At 35.9% G+C, this 17320-nt stretch overlaps 1 protein-coding gene across 1 annotated transcript in view; it reads left to right on the forward strand.

Moving 5' to 3' along the window:
- LOC127447177 (zinc finger protein 804A-like) overlaps nt 1-4500 on the forward strand; it is a 93308-nt gene extending 88808 nt beyond the window's left edge. The window contains exon 4 of the mRNA XM_051708815.1: nt 460-4500. Within this exon, the coding sequence (XP_051564775.1) occupies nt 460-3520 (3061 nt within the window). The 3' untranslated portion in view covers nt 3521-4500. The remainder of the gene's footprint in view (nt 1-459) is intronic.
- Nucleotides 4501-17320: the final 12820 nt, after the last annotated feature.

Raw genomic sequence — 17320 nt, forward strand, 5'->3', positions numbered from 1 at the left:
GTCATAGGCTTGATTATAACTTATTTTTCCCAGATAAAAACCTTTATCAATTAAATTTGGTGTGTGTATTTTCATATTCATACTGTATATTCATATGTACAGTATATATCCTTTCAGTGGGTCTCAGACTTTTTGCATACACAGTGGATTCCAAAAGTCTTAGACCACATTGAAAATCTGATCTTAAATCTGAAAATCTTCCAATTTTCATCTAAAAAAAAAAAAAAAAAAAAAAAAAAAAAAAATTATTGATATTTTTTCTCAAACTGTAATGATAATAATATTAACACTCATATTCAGACCCCCAAGTTCAGGCTTCCACCCCCAGTTTGTAGTATAAAGTGAAAACAGCAGTCAAACACAATTCCATAAGCCTGAAATGTGTAGTCTTATGGACACATCAACACTTGCATCTCATATAATATCTTTTTCTTTTCTAACTCTCTTTTTATGGTGCAGTGCCCCAGGAAGTGGTCCTATGTTCAAATCGACCACGGTTGCAGTGGAAGGAACTTTCAGGGAGTCCTGCTGCGATGATTCCCAAGAAGAGAACCAAAGCTTTGCGAGTCAGGACTCAGGAGGTCAGATCCATTCCAGCAGCTGTGGCTTAGCTTGTAAGCAGTCACCATGGCCGTACAATGGGAAGGCCAAAAAGCAAACTTTCAGACGCAAAATTGCATTTTCTTTTTCCTTTCCAAAGAAAGCATCTGTTAAGCTTGAGTCATCAGCGGCAGTTTTTTGTGAGAGCATGGAGGAGAGATCGATGGAGCAAAACCGCAGGCAAAGACTCAAAGTACCCCCTGTCGAGCTTGACCTCCCCGGCTCCCCCACAGAGGAAAAAGTACTAAATTGTGAGGAGGCATTTTACCACACTGGCACACAGCAGGGCAAGCACTTCCAAAAAATTGGCAGCACAGGAAGTCAGGAGTCATCAGATACACCTGTGGGGAGGGAGAGCCTCTCGTCAAATGCCTCAGATTTGTGTGCTTTGCTCGTTTACTCAGAGGATGTGCCCAGTCCCTGCGTCCCCCTCGTAACCACTTCCCCTTTTCATTTAAACAGTGCTGATATTGTTCTCGACTCTGACGACTCTTTTGAGATCCTGAAAAGCAGCAATGCTGAAAGTAAACCTGAGACCTCTGAAGAGGTGACAGTAGAGGAGAGCAGCATTACACAGGAGGGGCACTCAAACTTTAGTGATCCTCCCAAAAAGAGTTTCTCAGATGTGTCACCCAAGAATGATTCTCCTCCAAGAAGACAAGTCCTAGTGGAGGATGCAACTGAAAAGACATCATCCCTTTTCACAAAGCCCAGCCAGCCTTTTTTCTCTGTTCTAAGCAGGGATGGTAACACCATATTTCAGTGGCCCTCTGAGATGGTGACCTTCACAAGGACAGAGCCATCCTTGTCTTTCAGTTGCAACCCCCTCCATTTTGACTTCAAGAGGTCACGGATTAGAAGGCCTGCTGACACTCAGGAGATGACTGAGCCCAAAACTGATGAGGAATTATCTGTCTGCTCAGGTTTCAAATCTTGCCACTCTGACAAGGACATTGAGGAATCCACAGCCAGCCCTAGAAACAGTCCCAGCCAAGGGCCTGAAGGCAAGGTCAGAAAGTGTTATCAGTATTCAAGTGACACAGAGAGTTGCGTCAGGCTGAAAACATATGACGGGTGTAGACATTCCAAAGATTGGATTCATGCAAGTAGGAGAATGGAAGAGAAGCTTCGGGCCAGGGATCGACGTTATTACAGGAGCCATGGCAAAAGGAAGCGAAGGAGGTGGAAGAGGAGGAGAGAAAGACACCGGGAGACAGAGAGCAATGCGGTAAAATGTAAGAAATTCTACAGACGGCTTGGGAGTGTGGAAGGACTTGATAGCCAATTTAGAGGCACCACTTTACAGCAAGTGCAGCCATTAGAAAAGTCAAAGCAATCAGCTCAAAATCAGGCTGAGGACAGCAGCACAGCTCCCATGGTTAAGGAAGGGGCGGGAGGTACAAGGCAGGAGGCACCAGCCGATGTAAACGGCTCAGCGGGCTGCATCATTCTCTCTGATGAGTTCTGCGCCGATGTTGAAAAGGTGCTTGGTAACAGCAGGAAAAAGCCTGACAATCCAACTGCAGGGGAGCTAACAATCACAGGACAGTATTCCAACAGCCATAATGCATATAACTTTCAGAGTTCCAGCACAGCCCTGAGGTGCCCAGTGGAGGCATCTCCACCACCTAAGACTGACAGAGATGGACCTAGTGAAGGACAAATTTTGAAAAGGCCACGTGAAGATTCTCAAAGCGATGGAGATGAGCACAGACCAGATGATTATTGTGGCCTCTGCAGATCATTAGAGGAGATTTCTGATGGATGTTCATTAGAAGAATATGCCTCTGCAGATACAGAACTTAATTGTTGTGAGCACAGGATTTTAAGGAAAAGACTGAAACGGACACATGTCCAAGATGAATCATCATGCCTTGCAAATAAATGCCCCATTGTTAAAAACAGAGTTCTGGAAGAACAGGACAAGGCCACGGAGGAGTATAGCATGAAATGCCTTGTTTTAAAAGGCATGTGTGACAGCTCAAATGGGTCAGACCAAATTCCATGCAGTATTGATGATAGAGAGAGCAGTGTGGTTGATTCTCAGACATTTACTTCCATTAGCAATTCCCTGGATCATACTGTGGTGGATAGCAGTGATTGGCAGCAGAACTCCTCCTCTCAGATCAATTCTTCATGCACCAAGGGCAGTCTAGCTCTGTTGGAGACTAATTCAAAGCTCTCAAAGGAGCTAACAAAGGAGAACAGTAACATGTCTAAAGCAGTACAAACCCCTGTAAAGAATTGTAACAAGTATTCAGTGGCAGCTCAGGCCTGCCTGCTCGATGTAAGAGAGATTGCCCTGCAGAGGACTGAAAAAGCCACTCATGACAAATCATGTCAGCACAGCCTTCAAACCCCACTGCAGAGGTTTCACCTAGGCATTCAGGCTGAGGAGAAGTTAAGCAGGGAGTGCTTCCACACCACCAGCAGCCTGTTCCAACCTCCTCCATCATTCCAGCCTCCCTCAGATGCTATGGAAAGACACTGTCTCCTACAGATCCAAAGCCACAGACAGTTGCTGCACCAGCAGGTGTTTCCTGCCAAGCTCAAATCCGTCCTGCCCAGGCCACATCTGCCCATGTCATCTGCCCACCTCAATCCAGTTCACCTGTCCTCCTCCATACCTTCTGGCTCCATCACTATACGTCACACCATACTACAGAACCACCCTGCTTTCCTTCCCCCACAACCCCGCCTTTACCCCCAGGTACTGCCTGTTTCTCAACTTCCATTGGGGCCGGAGATCTGTCCGCCCGCTGCTACTCCCTTCGTGACACCTTCACAGGTACCTGTGGTTCCGGCACCCCCAAGTATTCACCCTATGACTGTGACATTTCATGCCCTGCCCCGACCTGCCATGTTTCCGTCCATGTTACCCCCTCATCTTGCTGTCATGCCCTTGCAGCCTCTCTTCTAGTTCTACAGTTATTTCTGTATGTATATATATATATATATATATATATATATATATATATATATTTCAAAAGTGAGAGAAACATCTTCAGCAATGCTCCCTAAGGTAGAATGTTGAAATAGGAAGGATAGTCCCTAGGTGGCACACAAAAGAGTTGTCTTTGCAGTTTGGAAAGAATGCTGTTTCTGTGCCATTTTTGTCAGTAGAGCTTCTTTAAGAGAAACACTGCACAGTGCTCGTATTAAGAAGTGTATAACCAACCTACCTGATTTATTAGAAATTGTTGATCAGAATAATGATTTTAACAGATTTTGAACACCAAAAAGACGATATTTTCATAAGGTCATGCAAAGCATGATCATTTAAATCTAAACTGTAGGCGCACATCTTGGTAGAAAGAAATTATTAAATATTCTAAATACATAAAAAAAATGCTTTAGTCTACATACACTTAGAGGTATTAACAATATACTGTAATAATAATAGTTAGCCCTGTGATAGACTGGCCACCTGTTAAGAGTGTTTCCCTGCCTTTGGCCCAAGGTACCCCCTGCAACCCTACTTAGGATAAGCAGGTATAGAAAATGGATGGATGGAATAATAATATTAAGTATACCATAACTATGGTTGCTATTGTCTTACAATCTGTAGTGATATGAATACAGGATGTCCTAAATGGTCAAACAGATTTTCATAGTAAGCCTACAGAGAATTGATGTAACACAGATATTTATCATGTGTGGCAGCATTTAAAATGAATTACACTGGTACCAGTGTATGATAGTAATTTCTTTAAATATACTGCTACTTTGCCTGTCAAAGGCTAGCGGAATGCAGCAGGATAACGCTATGCACCATGTGCTATGAAAGCACAGTGTTGAACACAAACATAGATCTCATTTATATGACCAGTAGTGTAAAACTTTACAATATGTGTGCATTAATATGCATTATTTCATGCTTAACTAATGCACAGATAATATTGAGTTAATGTATGACTCATGATTAACTAAGCCATTCATTAATGATTTCCACATCAGCAACTAATAAAGAGTATGTCTGATTAATATATTAAGTCATATATGAATTGCTATTAATTAAATGTGTCATCGTGGATTAATTCCCTAACAACTTATTATATGAACTAATAATGTTAATTAATGTGTTAATTACCACAATGAGCTGAAGCCATGTATTTGAACTTCCACCCAATACAGGTGCACTAATATGCATTAATACATGCTTAATTATTGTCATGACTTGAGAACTAATTTATAATAAATGACCATCACTGGACTTTATAAAAGCTGTTTATTTAACATAGGTTTCCAAAAACATTGCCTCGCTAAAGAAAAAAAAAAAAAACAGAGGGATGCAGAGATACAAAAAGATATCTAAAAAATATCACACACACACACACACACACACACACACATATATATATATATATATATATATATATATATATATATATATATATATATATATATATTTTTTTTTTTTTTTTTTTTTTTTTTACATTTTAGAATAATAGTAAAGTCATCAAAACTATGGAATAACATAAATGGAACTATGGGAATTATGTTGTGACAAAACAAAACCCAAAATAAATCAAAACTGTGTTATATTTTAGCATCTTCAAAGTAGTCACCCTTTGCCTAGAATTTGCAGACATGTACTCTTGACATTTTCTCAACCGCTTTCTTGAGGTATCACCCTGGGATGCTTTTTAAACAGTACTGAAGGAGTTCACATCTATGTTGGGCACTTATTAGCTGCTTTTCTTTATTATTTGGTCCAAGTCATCAATTTCAAAAAAAAATATGAAATAAATTAATATGGTGGCACAATTATATTTTTGTCTACAAAACTAATTTCAAACATTTTAGCATATGCCTTCAGATCCAAAGATTTTTAAGATCATGAGAAACATTTCAGTCAAGTGTTTCAAAAGTTTTGACCGGTAGTGTGTGTGTATATATATATATATATATATATATATATATATATATATATATATATATATATATATGTGTGTGTGTGTGTGTGTGTGTGTGTGTGTGTGTGTGTGTGTGTGTGTGTGTGTGTGTGTGTGTGTGTGTGTGTGTGATATTTTGTATATCTCTTTTTTTATCTCTGCATCCTTCTGGCAATGATTTTGGAAACCGATGTTAAATAAACAGCTTTTATAAAGTCCAATGATGGTCATTAATGATAAATTAGTTCTCAAGTCATGACTTTTTAGGCAGTACTTTGGCTGTATCAGCATTTGTTTTAATGAATCAATAACTAATGGTTTGCAAAGATATCATTATGTTATGACTTTACTTGTTGAGGCACATGACTATTAACTCATCATTAAGTAATTGTTGTAATTAACACATTAATTTGCAGTAATAATGCAGTAATTAAGCATGTATTAATGCATATTAGTGCACCCATATTGGGTGGAGGTTCAAATACATGGCTTCGCCTCATTGTGGTAATTAACACATTAATTAACACTATTAGTTCATATAATATGTTGTTAGGGAATTAATCCATGATGACACATTTAATTAATAGCAATTCATATATGACTTGATATATTAATCAGACAGACTCTTTATTAGTTGCTGATGTGGCAATCATTAATGAATGGCTTAGTTAATCATGAGTCATACATTAACTCAATATTATCTGTGCATTAGTTAAGCATGAATTAATGCTTATTAATGCACCCATATTGTAAAGTGTTACCAGTAGTTTTTATGCAAATTGAAAAACCCCATAGCATGTAATGGGAAAGCTGAATGTGACTGTTGACAGAGCTGATATGACCAATTATATTTCGTATTTTGCTAATTACCTGCAGTGTCAACCTCAGAGCAGTGAATGAATGGATACACAGATAATAGTTACAATTATACTACAGAATGTGTTTTGTGTGGTTCCATATCAACTTCAAATTGTAGATCCTACATGCTATCTGAAATATTTCAAAAAAGCACAAAAATTACCAAACGCTGATCCACACATGCGTGTTTCCTGTATCCCTGGTATTGTAACCTGCTTGGATTAGGTGAACATAGGGTAGATCTATCTGAAAATATCAGTACATTCGTAAGTATCCTGGGCTGAAGCATTTATTTAGGGAATTTTATTTTTCCTTATAAAGAACTATTATTTTTGCTTTTGTATATCTGAAAGGTTAACATGTCCAAGAATGACCAAATGGCCTGCCTTGTGAAGTAAAAAAAAAAAAAAAAAAAAAAACTTTTACAATTAAGGCAATGCTTCTTCTTGGTTTGTTGATATTTTTGGTTTGATTTGTACCAGACATACCATTACAAGCCTTGGTGGTAAAATGCTAGTAATATAATTAATTGCCATAAATGTTTAAAAAAGAAGTTCAGTTTTGTTAGTGAAGGATTACATTTCTTCTACTTGCATCAGATGAGAGTCTAAACTCAAGAGAAGGATTAATTTACTTATTTAAAATACTAACTACTAAGATACTTGAATGGAAAAGCAAGCCTAGTTAGTTTGAGAAGACCAGAGCAAATTCTCTGTGTCTTTGAGCTTTCACAATCCTTTCATTTTCAAAGGAGATGTGTTGACTGGAATTAATGCATTTTTGATTTTGCAGATAGCCATATGGAAATTGAAAGATATTGTAACACTTAGTGAAAAAGACTCAGAAATAAATGTTATTGCAAATTAAACAACAGTAATAATACATTTAATTACAAACAGGTAACAATCCAATGTCTAAGTTTGAAAGACAATTATGTAAAAGAAGAAGAAGAAGAAGAAGAAGAAGAAGAAGAAGAAGAAGAATAAGAAGATCTACTAATTAAAATAAATATATTGTATTAGATAAGTCCCATGACGGATTTCCTTGATGCTAAACTGGCTGATATTTGTGAGGTATTTTTTTATTTGTCTGAAGATCTCAAAAGCATGTAATTTCTTTATGTAACAGCTTAATATACACTTGTGCATTGCAATGAAGTGTGATATTAGAAAGACAAAAAGAAAATGAAAAGCGATAGAGGTAGTGTGAAAGAGAGGCTCTTGATATTTTAAAACATGTTCCACAAAGCCCTGAATACCACCCAATTGCCACCTCTTAAATCATGTCAATTCTGAAATTCTAAGTGCACAGGAAATTCTGTAAATGCACAATGGTACTTTTACCTGCTGGTGATTCTGTAATATGCTGTAAATCAGTACTATTTATAAATCATGTAATATGTAATGTACATGTACATATGTTTTATGTTTTTATTGTGCAAGGTACCCTGAATGTATGAATTATTTAGATAAGATAAAACAACTATGTTTTTTACACCACTTTGCCAACTGAATGATGCTGAAGTAATATGTAATAAAATAATAAAAAAAAAACAACAAAACTTTCTTTCTTAAGATGTGTTTCACACTGCTTCTGGGTTCACCACACACTGAGGTGAAGAAGTCCAGAGTATGTGACTAAAAACACACTAGAAATTAATGCTTTTTGAAACCAGGGAAAATCCAGTGTTTTTTGTCACAGTTGGGAAAGAACTGTTGAATATTTCAACTTAAGGTCTCGCACAAGCGATACAGAGGTTATTGAGCAAGACAGCCATGGTCATTTTCTAGCAACTTTGAGAAAATGCTTGCTATACCATTGTGAACTTGAGGTTTGAAATCTGAATGATCTCATTAGGATTTGTAGGTTTTCGTAATGTGTGTGGAATGAACTTTTGCATTGACACCAAATCGTACAATATCTACATATTGACAGCATCTAAAATGCAAACCCTTTAACATATGAACAACTTTAGAGACATAGAAATGATGAAATGAAATTAATTATTTGGGGTTCAAAGAATCAGAAGTTTCTGAACAGCTGACAGCACACACACATAAACACACACTGAAAAATCGACATTGTTAACGTTACATACAAATATCTACGAATACCACTGAAATCACCCATTTGACAAATGACATCATTTCGCAGAATAATTCTGATGTCCTGTATACGCCTGATTAGCTAAGCTGCTCTTCCCCTCCAATCATTGATTCACATGTATCCAAGTTTCCTCAGTTAGACATTATTATCTTTTTTCTGCTTGTCTATAATCGCAGGCTTTCAAAGCTGTTTTGTGTACAGACCTGTTTTAAACAGGAAAACAAACACTAGATTTCTTCAATAGACAACACAAGATTGTCTAATAGTTTGTGACTCAAAGGGCCAGTCACAGCATTCCCCTGTGCCATTTTGTTTCCCTGGAACGGATGTGTACAATTTCTACACCCGCTACCTCTATCCCACTGAGCCAAAACATGGTCTTCCTGCTGTCCACATTTCTGCTGGGTCACACAGAAACAGGAATTTATTTAATCACTTCTCCCTGGACCTGGACAACCCTAGGATGGCTGTTGGGCTCGTGTCTTTGTGAGAGTTGAGCTAAACAACTAATCTCCATATTTATTCCCTTTTACATAAAAAAAAAATATATGTATCATTTGCATAAAGCGTTTGTTATATAAAAGTGTTAAGTTACAACATTTTGTGAGCTGGCACTTTGCATTTCCTCAGAGCATATCTTGCCTGCAGACTTATGGACCCTCTCTATACAAACACCCACGTACCGCACAGCCTCTCACATCCAGAATAATGCAGGGATAAACATATGCCTGGCTACCCACAGACAAAAGCATTCTCTGTAATCTTAGTATTGTATTGGTCTAATCATGGTTTCATATTCATCCGAATCTGAGCATTGTCTTAGTCAACTTGTTTGTTGAGCAGAGCCTCACATTTAGAGGATGGATTCTATATTGGGGATGCGGCTCACACAATTAACAATCTCATTTGTGTCATCTCATTATCCTTTTTGTTTTTTGCTTTCCCTTTTATTTTCCTCACAAGGTCAAGGAAATACACAAGAGAGTGATGCAGGAAACTGCAAAACACACAAACGCACACAGGGCTGTCAAGCTTTTAACTAAAGTTTAATTAACGTTTCCATTCTCTTAGAGTGGGATTTTATTACTAAATGAAGATGAGCTCCTGGATAATTTCACCCTCATTATTATGAAATAAAAGGAAAGATTTTGTGGCTCTGTTTGGCAAGAGGAGAATTCGACTTAAGGACAATAAACTATTAAATCTGCCTTTTTTAATTATTATTAATTTTTATTAGACACTGTCGATGGTGTGTATTAAAACCTGACCTCAAGTGAGGCTTTTTGTATGGAATATGTGGAGCTCTTAAATTGTTTGTGTTACACTGAATCCAACAGTACATCAAAGAAGTTGTAAAGAAAGTTATTATTAATGTAAGTAAGAGCAGATTTGACAGGAGTAGCAAGCTTACAAATTTCATTGCCTTAAGTCTCTATTTGAAATATTAATAGCATATTAAGAAATATCAAATATTACAAACATCTAAATGCATTAAATAATCAGGATTGCATGGCTAATGGACGCTTAAATATAATTCCACAAGAGCACCAGCTGATAAAATATGACAAACACTGCAAAAAAACATTTATATCACATTGAGAAAAAAAAATCTTAATTCTCATAAAAATGTGCAAATAGAAAATTGTTAATAAACATTTTTGCATACAAGACTCTGGTGTATAATTGTCTGATGTTTGATTGTGATTAAAATAGCTGAACATATTATAGCTGTGAATCATTGCAACATTTTGTTATTTGTAACAAAGACATATATTCATATTTTCCTGGTTATCTTCTATAGATTGAACAGACTTTCTATACGTCCAGTTAGGTTCTAATTACATGTAATTGTTAGTATCTTACACTACGTATTTCACTGTTTTAGTTACACAGTCATGACAGAGAACCATGGACAGTGTCCCATGGGGGAAAAGAAGGTCATAGAGTCTTAACAATCTGAATGGTTTTTGATGGCTATGAATTGCCTCATTGCTCTCATGACACAGACTATCTTCATACTGGCCCCAATGGCTGTCCCCTTAAATCATTTTATTGATCTTGCTGTCACTGATCTAAATGCACTGCACTGGGTATGTGATTTGATGATTTCTGTCAAAAAAAGGAGTCAGGGGCCACTAAGTTCACTAAGCATTTCAATAGAGATGACTTAAGCTTGGGTACCTGCATTCACTCTTTAAAACAATATTGTACACACATTAATCACACAGTCATTATTCTTTACATTTATGCATTTGGCAGATGCTTTTATCCAAAGTGACTTACAGTGTACTTATTACAGGGACAATACCCCCGGAGCAACCTGGAGTTAAGTGCCTTGCCCAAGGACACAATGGTGGTGGCTATGGGGATCGAACCAACAACGTCCTGATTAGCCCACTACGCCACCACCACTCAGTCTTTATATATCATAAGTATCTGAAGTCTGAAGAGATTTTCATTCAGATATTACATTTTCTATTTCTATTTTCTAAATGTTTCTATTTTAATTTTAATTTACTTGCTTGTAATTATCATTAGGAATGTTGCAGATAAAATATTATTTGATAATATTATATGATATTATACTAAAAACCATGTTTCCACACCTTTTGACCAATTAATTTTCTTTTGAAATTATGATTTTTATAATTATAAAAGCATATTTCATTTTAGATAAATATTTTAGAGCCTTGCATGAATAGACAAATCTATATTCACTAGAGAAATTTCCAAGACTTTCCCAAGCATTAAATCACAATTTTAAAATTCCCTAATATTTTCATGTTTTCCGTGACCATGGGAAGCCTGTTGAATGAAATATTGTCCTAACTGTAAAACAACAGAAAACAAGCAAACATGTTTAATCCAGACACCAGTGTTTGTGGTGTCATTTACTCATGTAGTACTTGTTACATGATAGATTTCTTGAATAATTAATATAAATATTGTCAAACATTAATGTCTAAATTTCAAAGTTTCAAAGATAGGACATCTTGTCATTGACAAGTGAAACAGTGATAGTTTAATAACAGAATCAAAGGTTTCCTCTAAACGCAGAGCCAAATTTAATTGCCGTTAAAGACCGTCGTCTATGTTGCATTAAGGTTTCAATAACACACTACTTTGATGTCCTTCAGATGGTAAAATGTTCACCACCCCATTTGATTGGCCATGATTATCTAAAAATCAGTCAGAATACCAAAATTAGTGAGCTGTTGTTTAGATCTGAATTAAAATATTACTGGTTTGAACTGATTTAACAAGGGCAAGTAAATAGGCTACTGTTCCAAATACTTGCCTACATTCTGTTACCTTTAGCTTTGAGTTCTGAACACCAAACCTCAATGCAGAGCTGGGCTTTATGTTGAAAACATTGAAATGTTATTCACATTTCACAATTTCACATCACCATTGCACCTATTGTTGGGTTATTTCCCCATAAAAACAATGTGTAAATCAACGTTGTATTTCATTTCCTCTCTGATTAAATTTCGTTAATAGATCGGAGGCTTACACTTATCTGTAAGGAACATGTATGGCAATTTGCTCTCTGCAAAATTCAGATCAGTAATAATTTACAGAATTAAGATCATTTAAGCTTTTCACATTAATAAACTGATTTCTAGGGACACAATAGCGTTACGGTTGCTATATTTAATTAAATGCCAAAATAATCCCCAACTGTGAGAAGAAATAAGCAACCATCCTTAAAATAGTGTTGCCTTAAGTAATACTATGACTCATTTACAAATGTGCTATTGACTTTGGCAGTAATTTTTTTAAATACACAGGGGTTGTAGAACTGCGTCTTTCTCTGTCTGGAATCATGCAGCAGTTTTGTGAAAATGTAAAAGCTCCTCAGAAATGTTGTCACATTGACTTTAACCAAACTGACAGATCTGAATAATATGAAAAAATAAAAAGTGTCAACAAAGTCAGTGCAATTAAAAGAAAATAAATAGCAGATCTGTGCTTGTATATGTATAGTACAAGGTAATGCAAAAAGAGTCAAACGCAGTAGATATGTAAGAATAATTAATTATATGCCAATTATATCAATAGCCTATGATGTTCTTTCAGTTGAAGTTCTCATAAGTCAGAATAATTAGGTACGTTATGTATGTGACAGCATTTCACTCTATTTCACTCTCCTCTATACACCAGAAGTATTGAACATTTCTGCAACACATTATGTATTTTCTTGGAGGCATTGCAGCTTGCAAACTGAGCAAAATTATGTCCCATATACTTAAAATTATGCTCTTACAATACAACACTGCATACTTTCATGTATACACCCTACAACTTGAATGAAAGCCACTGTTGCCTTGGAGAATTGCAAGTCACACAGCCATATTAAATGAATTATTGCGAATAACCAGTGTGATATTAGAATTCTTAGATATGTGTACGTAACATTGACACTTTATGTATTATATATTATATGTATATTTATATATACTTTTGTATATTTGGATAGACAGTGAAGTACAATGTCAACATATTTACAGCATCTTAAACATTTGCACTTTTACTAATGTACAGCTTTAGAGACATACAAATCTTTACCAACAAATTCTGACGATTGAATGACAAATTAAGGTAGAACTAAAATCCAGATAGACTAATAAAAGTATAATGATATCCACCCTTTGTTTGGTAACAAATCGTGTGAAATGTAAGTGAAACACTATTGATATTACTTTGTAATAGTAATGTGCGTATCACTAATTTCTGGATTTGTGTTTGTGTGTGGTCGCAATTTGTTCTGAAACTTCTGATTCTTTGAAGACCAAAGGATTCGTGAACATTTTATATCCCTAAAGTTGTTAAAAAAGACTGATCTCACAGTGAATTCGGCGACAGCAGGTCAAAAGTTTGGTTGCTGAAATTGGTCTGTTCTTACTGAAATTTTAATCACTGCTCCCAGTGGCTGAAACTGGAGGTGTTGTTGAACGTATGAGCGCATGTGAGATCCAGTTTCCAGGTAAAGAGAGTGGTGCCAAAGGCAAGTTGTATTTTCAGCAGTCCTATCAGTCGTATTCATTTTTTAATCGCGATTTGAAAGTGCTGAAATTTGACACTACAGTGTGTAAACTTATTTTACTGTCAAAATGCATTTATTTCCATCTTAGGAAAGAAAACAAAAGAATATGTAGCAATATAATGCTTTATTAACATTTTCCAAACAAAACTTTTCACAGTTTAAAGATAGAAATGCACTAAAATAGCACCAATTCAAGTAACATTAAGTGTTTCCCAAAGTCCAAGTGGGAGTTTTACTAATTGAAAGAACTAGTCTCCCCATAGGTGGCATTTTCATTGCAATGCGCATTAAATCTCTTAAACTCTCATCCACAACAATATTAATCTGCTGGTAGACTATGACTATCCGCTTTCCTTCAGCAATCGGGAAGCTGTGTTCATGATTCCTGTTAGGGCATCAACACAATATAAACCCATGTTTTGGAGGGTGCTCACGCAATGCACAATCAGTTGCGACAGAGGGAAAGGTGATCACATTGGAATTTATGCAAAAATGTCTCATGGGCTGTGGCACTTGTCAGTAATTCAGCATATTGGGGCAGATTTCAGGGTACCAGAACATTTAGTAGCAATATGCCAATTTCCTGTGTGATCATGTTGTTTCAAACGTAAAATCCTTTTCATTTTAGATGCTGTCAATACGTTGATATTGTACGTTTCCATGCAATCATACAAATATGTACCTATGATAGAGCCACACTTTGTGTATAAATAACTACAAATATTAATGAGATCAAGTTGGATTACCATGCAATTCTCTTTTAGAGAACCAATGCATGCACATTTCTTCACAGTATTTTTCGAATCATCGTCCTGACCATGCCAGAATAACAGAACACAATTGTTTCACAAAAAATGCATTATTCAATTAACTTTTGCCCTCGCAATCGTGAATATATATATATATATATATATATAAGGTTGTAAAGCTTCTCAGTGCCTCCATGTATTCATTCAGTGGACCAAGAGCAAGGGTTGTTCACCATTGTATGATGAGGTAAAGGGCAAGAGGTGGCTATTAAATGAGGATTGGCTGTTATCTTCTTCTCCTGCAAAACAGGTTCAGTGAAAATGGAAGAGGCTGAATGCATGTCATAAACGCAGGCTGAAAGCAGACTGAATATGCTTAATGTCCTCTAATATGGCCAATTCAACCATAATAGAGACATTCCGATGGATTGACAGCTATTTCCTTTATTGTCCTATATGGAAAATAGCCTCTTTCTGCCTGTAAATCACATCTTATAAGATGATGAAAATCATATGCATCATGCCAAGTGAAATTCATATAGACTGCAAAATATCTTACTGTGGAGCAATGCCACCTTAAAGTGTGTGGGGGGCATACTGATTATTTTCAGGTCATGTAGAGGTCTCGGCATTCCCTCAAGAGAACAGCAGTTATCAGGTATTCTACACTCATGAAGTATTCGTCACATCCCTAACAAAACACCGTCTAACTAAACAGCTCAAGAGAACTGTCCTTTATAATCAGGTATTTCACATTCAGCAATTAGAGTGTGGAAAAACAGCATACTGACATGGTCCATAAAATCCAGTGTGGAGATGTTCAAGGCTTTGAGAAATTATTTGTGTCATTTTCAACAAAAATGCCTTGAGGGTGCCTTGCACTAAACTTTCAAACCATTTCAGACGCTCTCTATTTCAGAAAAAGCCGACTGATCTAAACAGTCTTATCCAAGCCTGTGGATGTGTTTTGAGGTAATGTGTAATGGAAACAGGTGAAAGTGACAGGTGCACATTTGTGGTATCAGAAAATCAACAGAATGACTCAGGATTTCCCCGCACTGCTTGTCTCGTTAATGGCCTTCATTTTGGTACAATTGCTCCCGACAGCTGCAGAGATAAAAATGCTGTTGCGGCTCAATAAAATAAAGCTTTATGATAGATGTTTGCTCAAGGGGTATTTTTTTCTTCCAAACGAGCAACTCTCGGAATGACAATCAATGAGTGGTTTGATCTCTCTAATGATACTGTCACATATTAATGAAACAAATCATGCATTCATAAATAGAAAATTAACTCTGCATTGAAATTGACATAGCAACTTCAGGGAGATCCACTGAAACATGTTTGTCACTATGCTTCATTTGAAAGAGCAATCATAATTGCTAAGCCATGATTTCCACTTGTGCATTGTCCTTACAGTCGGCTAATAACAGAGCTTAACCCTCTGGGGTCTGAGGGTGTTTTGGGCCCTGGAGAAGTTTTGATATGCCTTGACATTTGTGCTTTTGTCAGTTGCTTACAAACATATTAATGGCTAAAGTCTGATAACACTGTATTCAGCACAAATTGGGCTACATTAATATGTGAGCAACATGTATGTACATGTTTGTATTTTTGAGAATAAAACGTTTATGCGTGCTTTTTGAAAAAACAAACATTTTAAGTCACTGAAATAAGGCCATATAACACATACTAAACATTTGAGACTTTTGAGAACTGGATCTTGTTCTTGAGAGTTTTTGCTACAAAATGATGTGAAAACCATCCTGATCACTCATTCATACAAAACAATATAGTCATTTAACTTTTGTAAGACACTTTTAGTGTTAGAAAGGCCATATGTGAGGAGGCGTGGATGATCATGAATATTGATGTGATTCATACCTGAGGTGACAAAGACCCCTTCCCTGGGCCTATCAGTGAGGAATGTGACTGAGAGAGAATGAATGTCAGGAGACTTAATGATTGAATGTATTGTTTGTAGCTTATTCACAAAATCAAGTTAAAGTTAAAAGAAGTAATCTGAATGTACATTTTCTTTACATAAAGACTTTACTTAAAAACTTTAGACCTACACTACTGTTTAAAAGTTTTAGATAATTAAGATTGTTTAATGTTTTTAAAATAAGTCTCCTCTGCTCACCAAGGCTGCATTTATTTGATCCAAAATACAGCAAAAACAGTGATATTGTGAAATATTTTTACAATTTAAAATAACTGTTTCTATTTGAATATATTGTAAAATGCAATTTATTCCTGTGATCAAAGCTGAATTATTAGCATCATTACTGCAGTCTTCAGTGTCACATGATCCTTCAGAAATCATTATAATATGCTGATTTTCTAATATAAGCATATTTACAGCACATTTTACACATTTACACCTGAACAGATATTTGCAAGCACAAGCTTCATTGATGATGAGGAGGCAGCATAACACTAGTTAAAATATAATCTAAACATTCATATTATTTTTATATCATATTACATATCATACAGCATACAATTTAAATACCTGCTTTAGCCGTAACAACATTTAAATGTAACTAAAACTTGCCTATTAGGACATATTTCAAATTTTAATACTCTGAATACTGGCTGGAAAGTCTGGAAATAGTCCAACTAGTAAAATATGTACATGTTTATATAAAATAGCATGTCAACTAATGTAAGTAAAGACTTACTCATTATCTCTTTAGTTTCATACAGATTACATTGCAGGAGAATATTTGTTTTAAATTTGAATTGTTTTATTTAAAAGTAGACATTTGAAGCTTTCTTTAGACATATGTTTCATGTTTGTCTGATAAGTATTCGCTGAGTTTCAGTTCATTTTTGTGACTTGTTTCAGAAAGATGCTCGCAGAGACAGAGACGGCTGAAAGCGCACCCTGTTTATTTTCTTTATTTTACAAAAGCACAAGGTTTTGTTGTTATTGTGAGTGTACACAAATAAAAGTGATCCTTTATAGTCTCTAATGATGCCTTACACTTATCTGTATACCCAAAAATGATGGAGTATTTTAAGTTGTTTCCGCTGTTATGAGGAAAAAATCCAGCAGGACG

This window comes from Myxocyprinus asiaticus, chromosome 10 (assembly GCF_019703515.2).
Source record: "Myxocyprinus asiaticus isolate MX2 ecotype Aquarium Trade chromosome 10, UBuf_Myxa_2, whole genome shotgun sequence".
NCBI lineage: Eukaryota > Metazoa > Chordata > Actinopteri > Cypriniformes > Catostomidae > Myxocyprinus > Myxocyprinus asiaticus.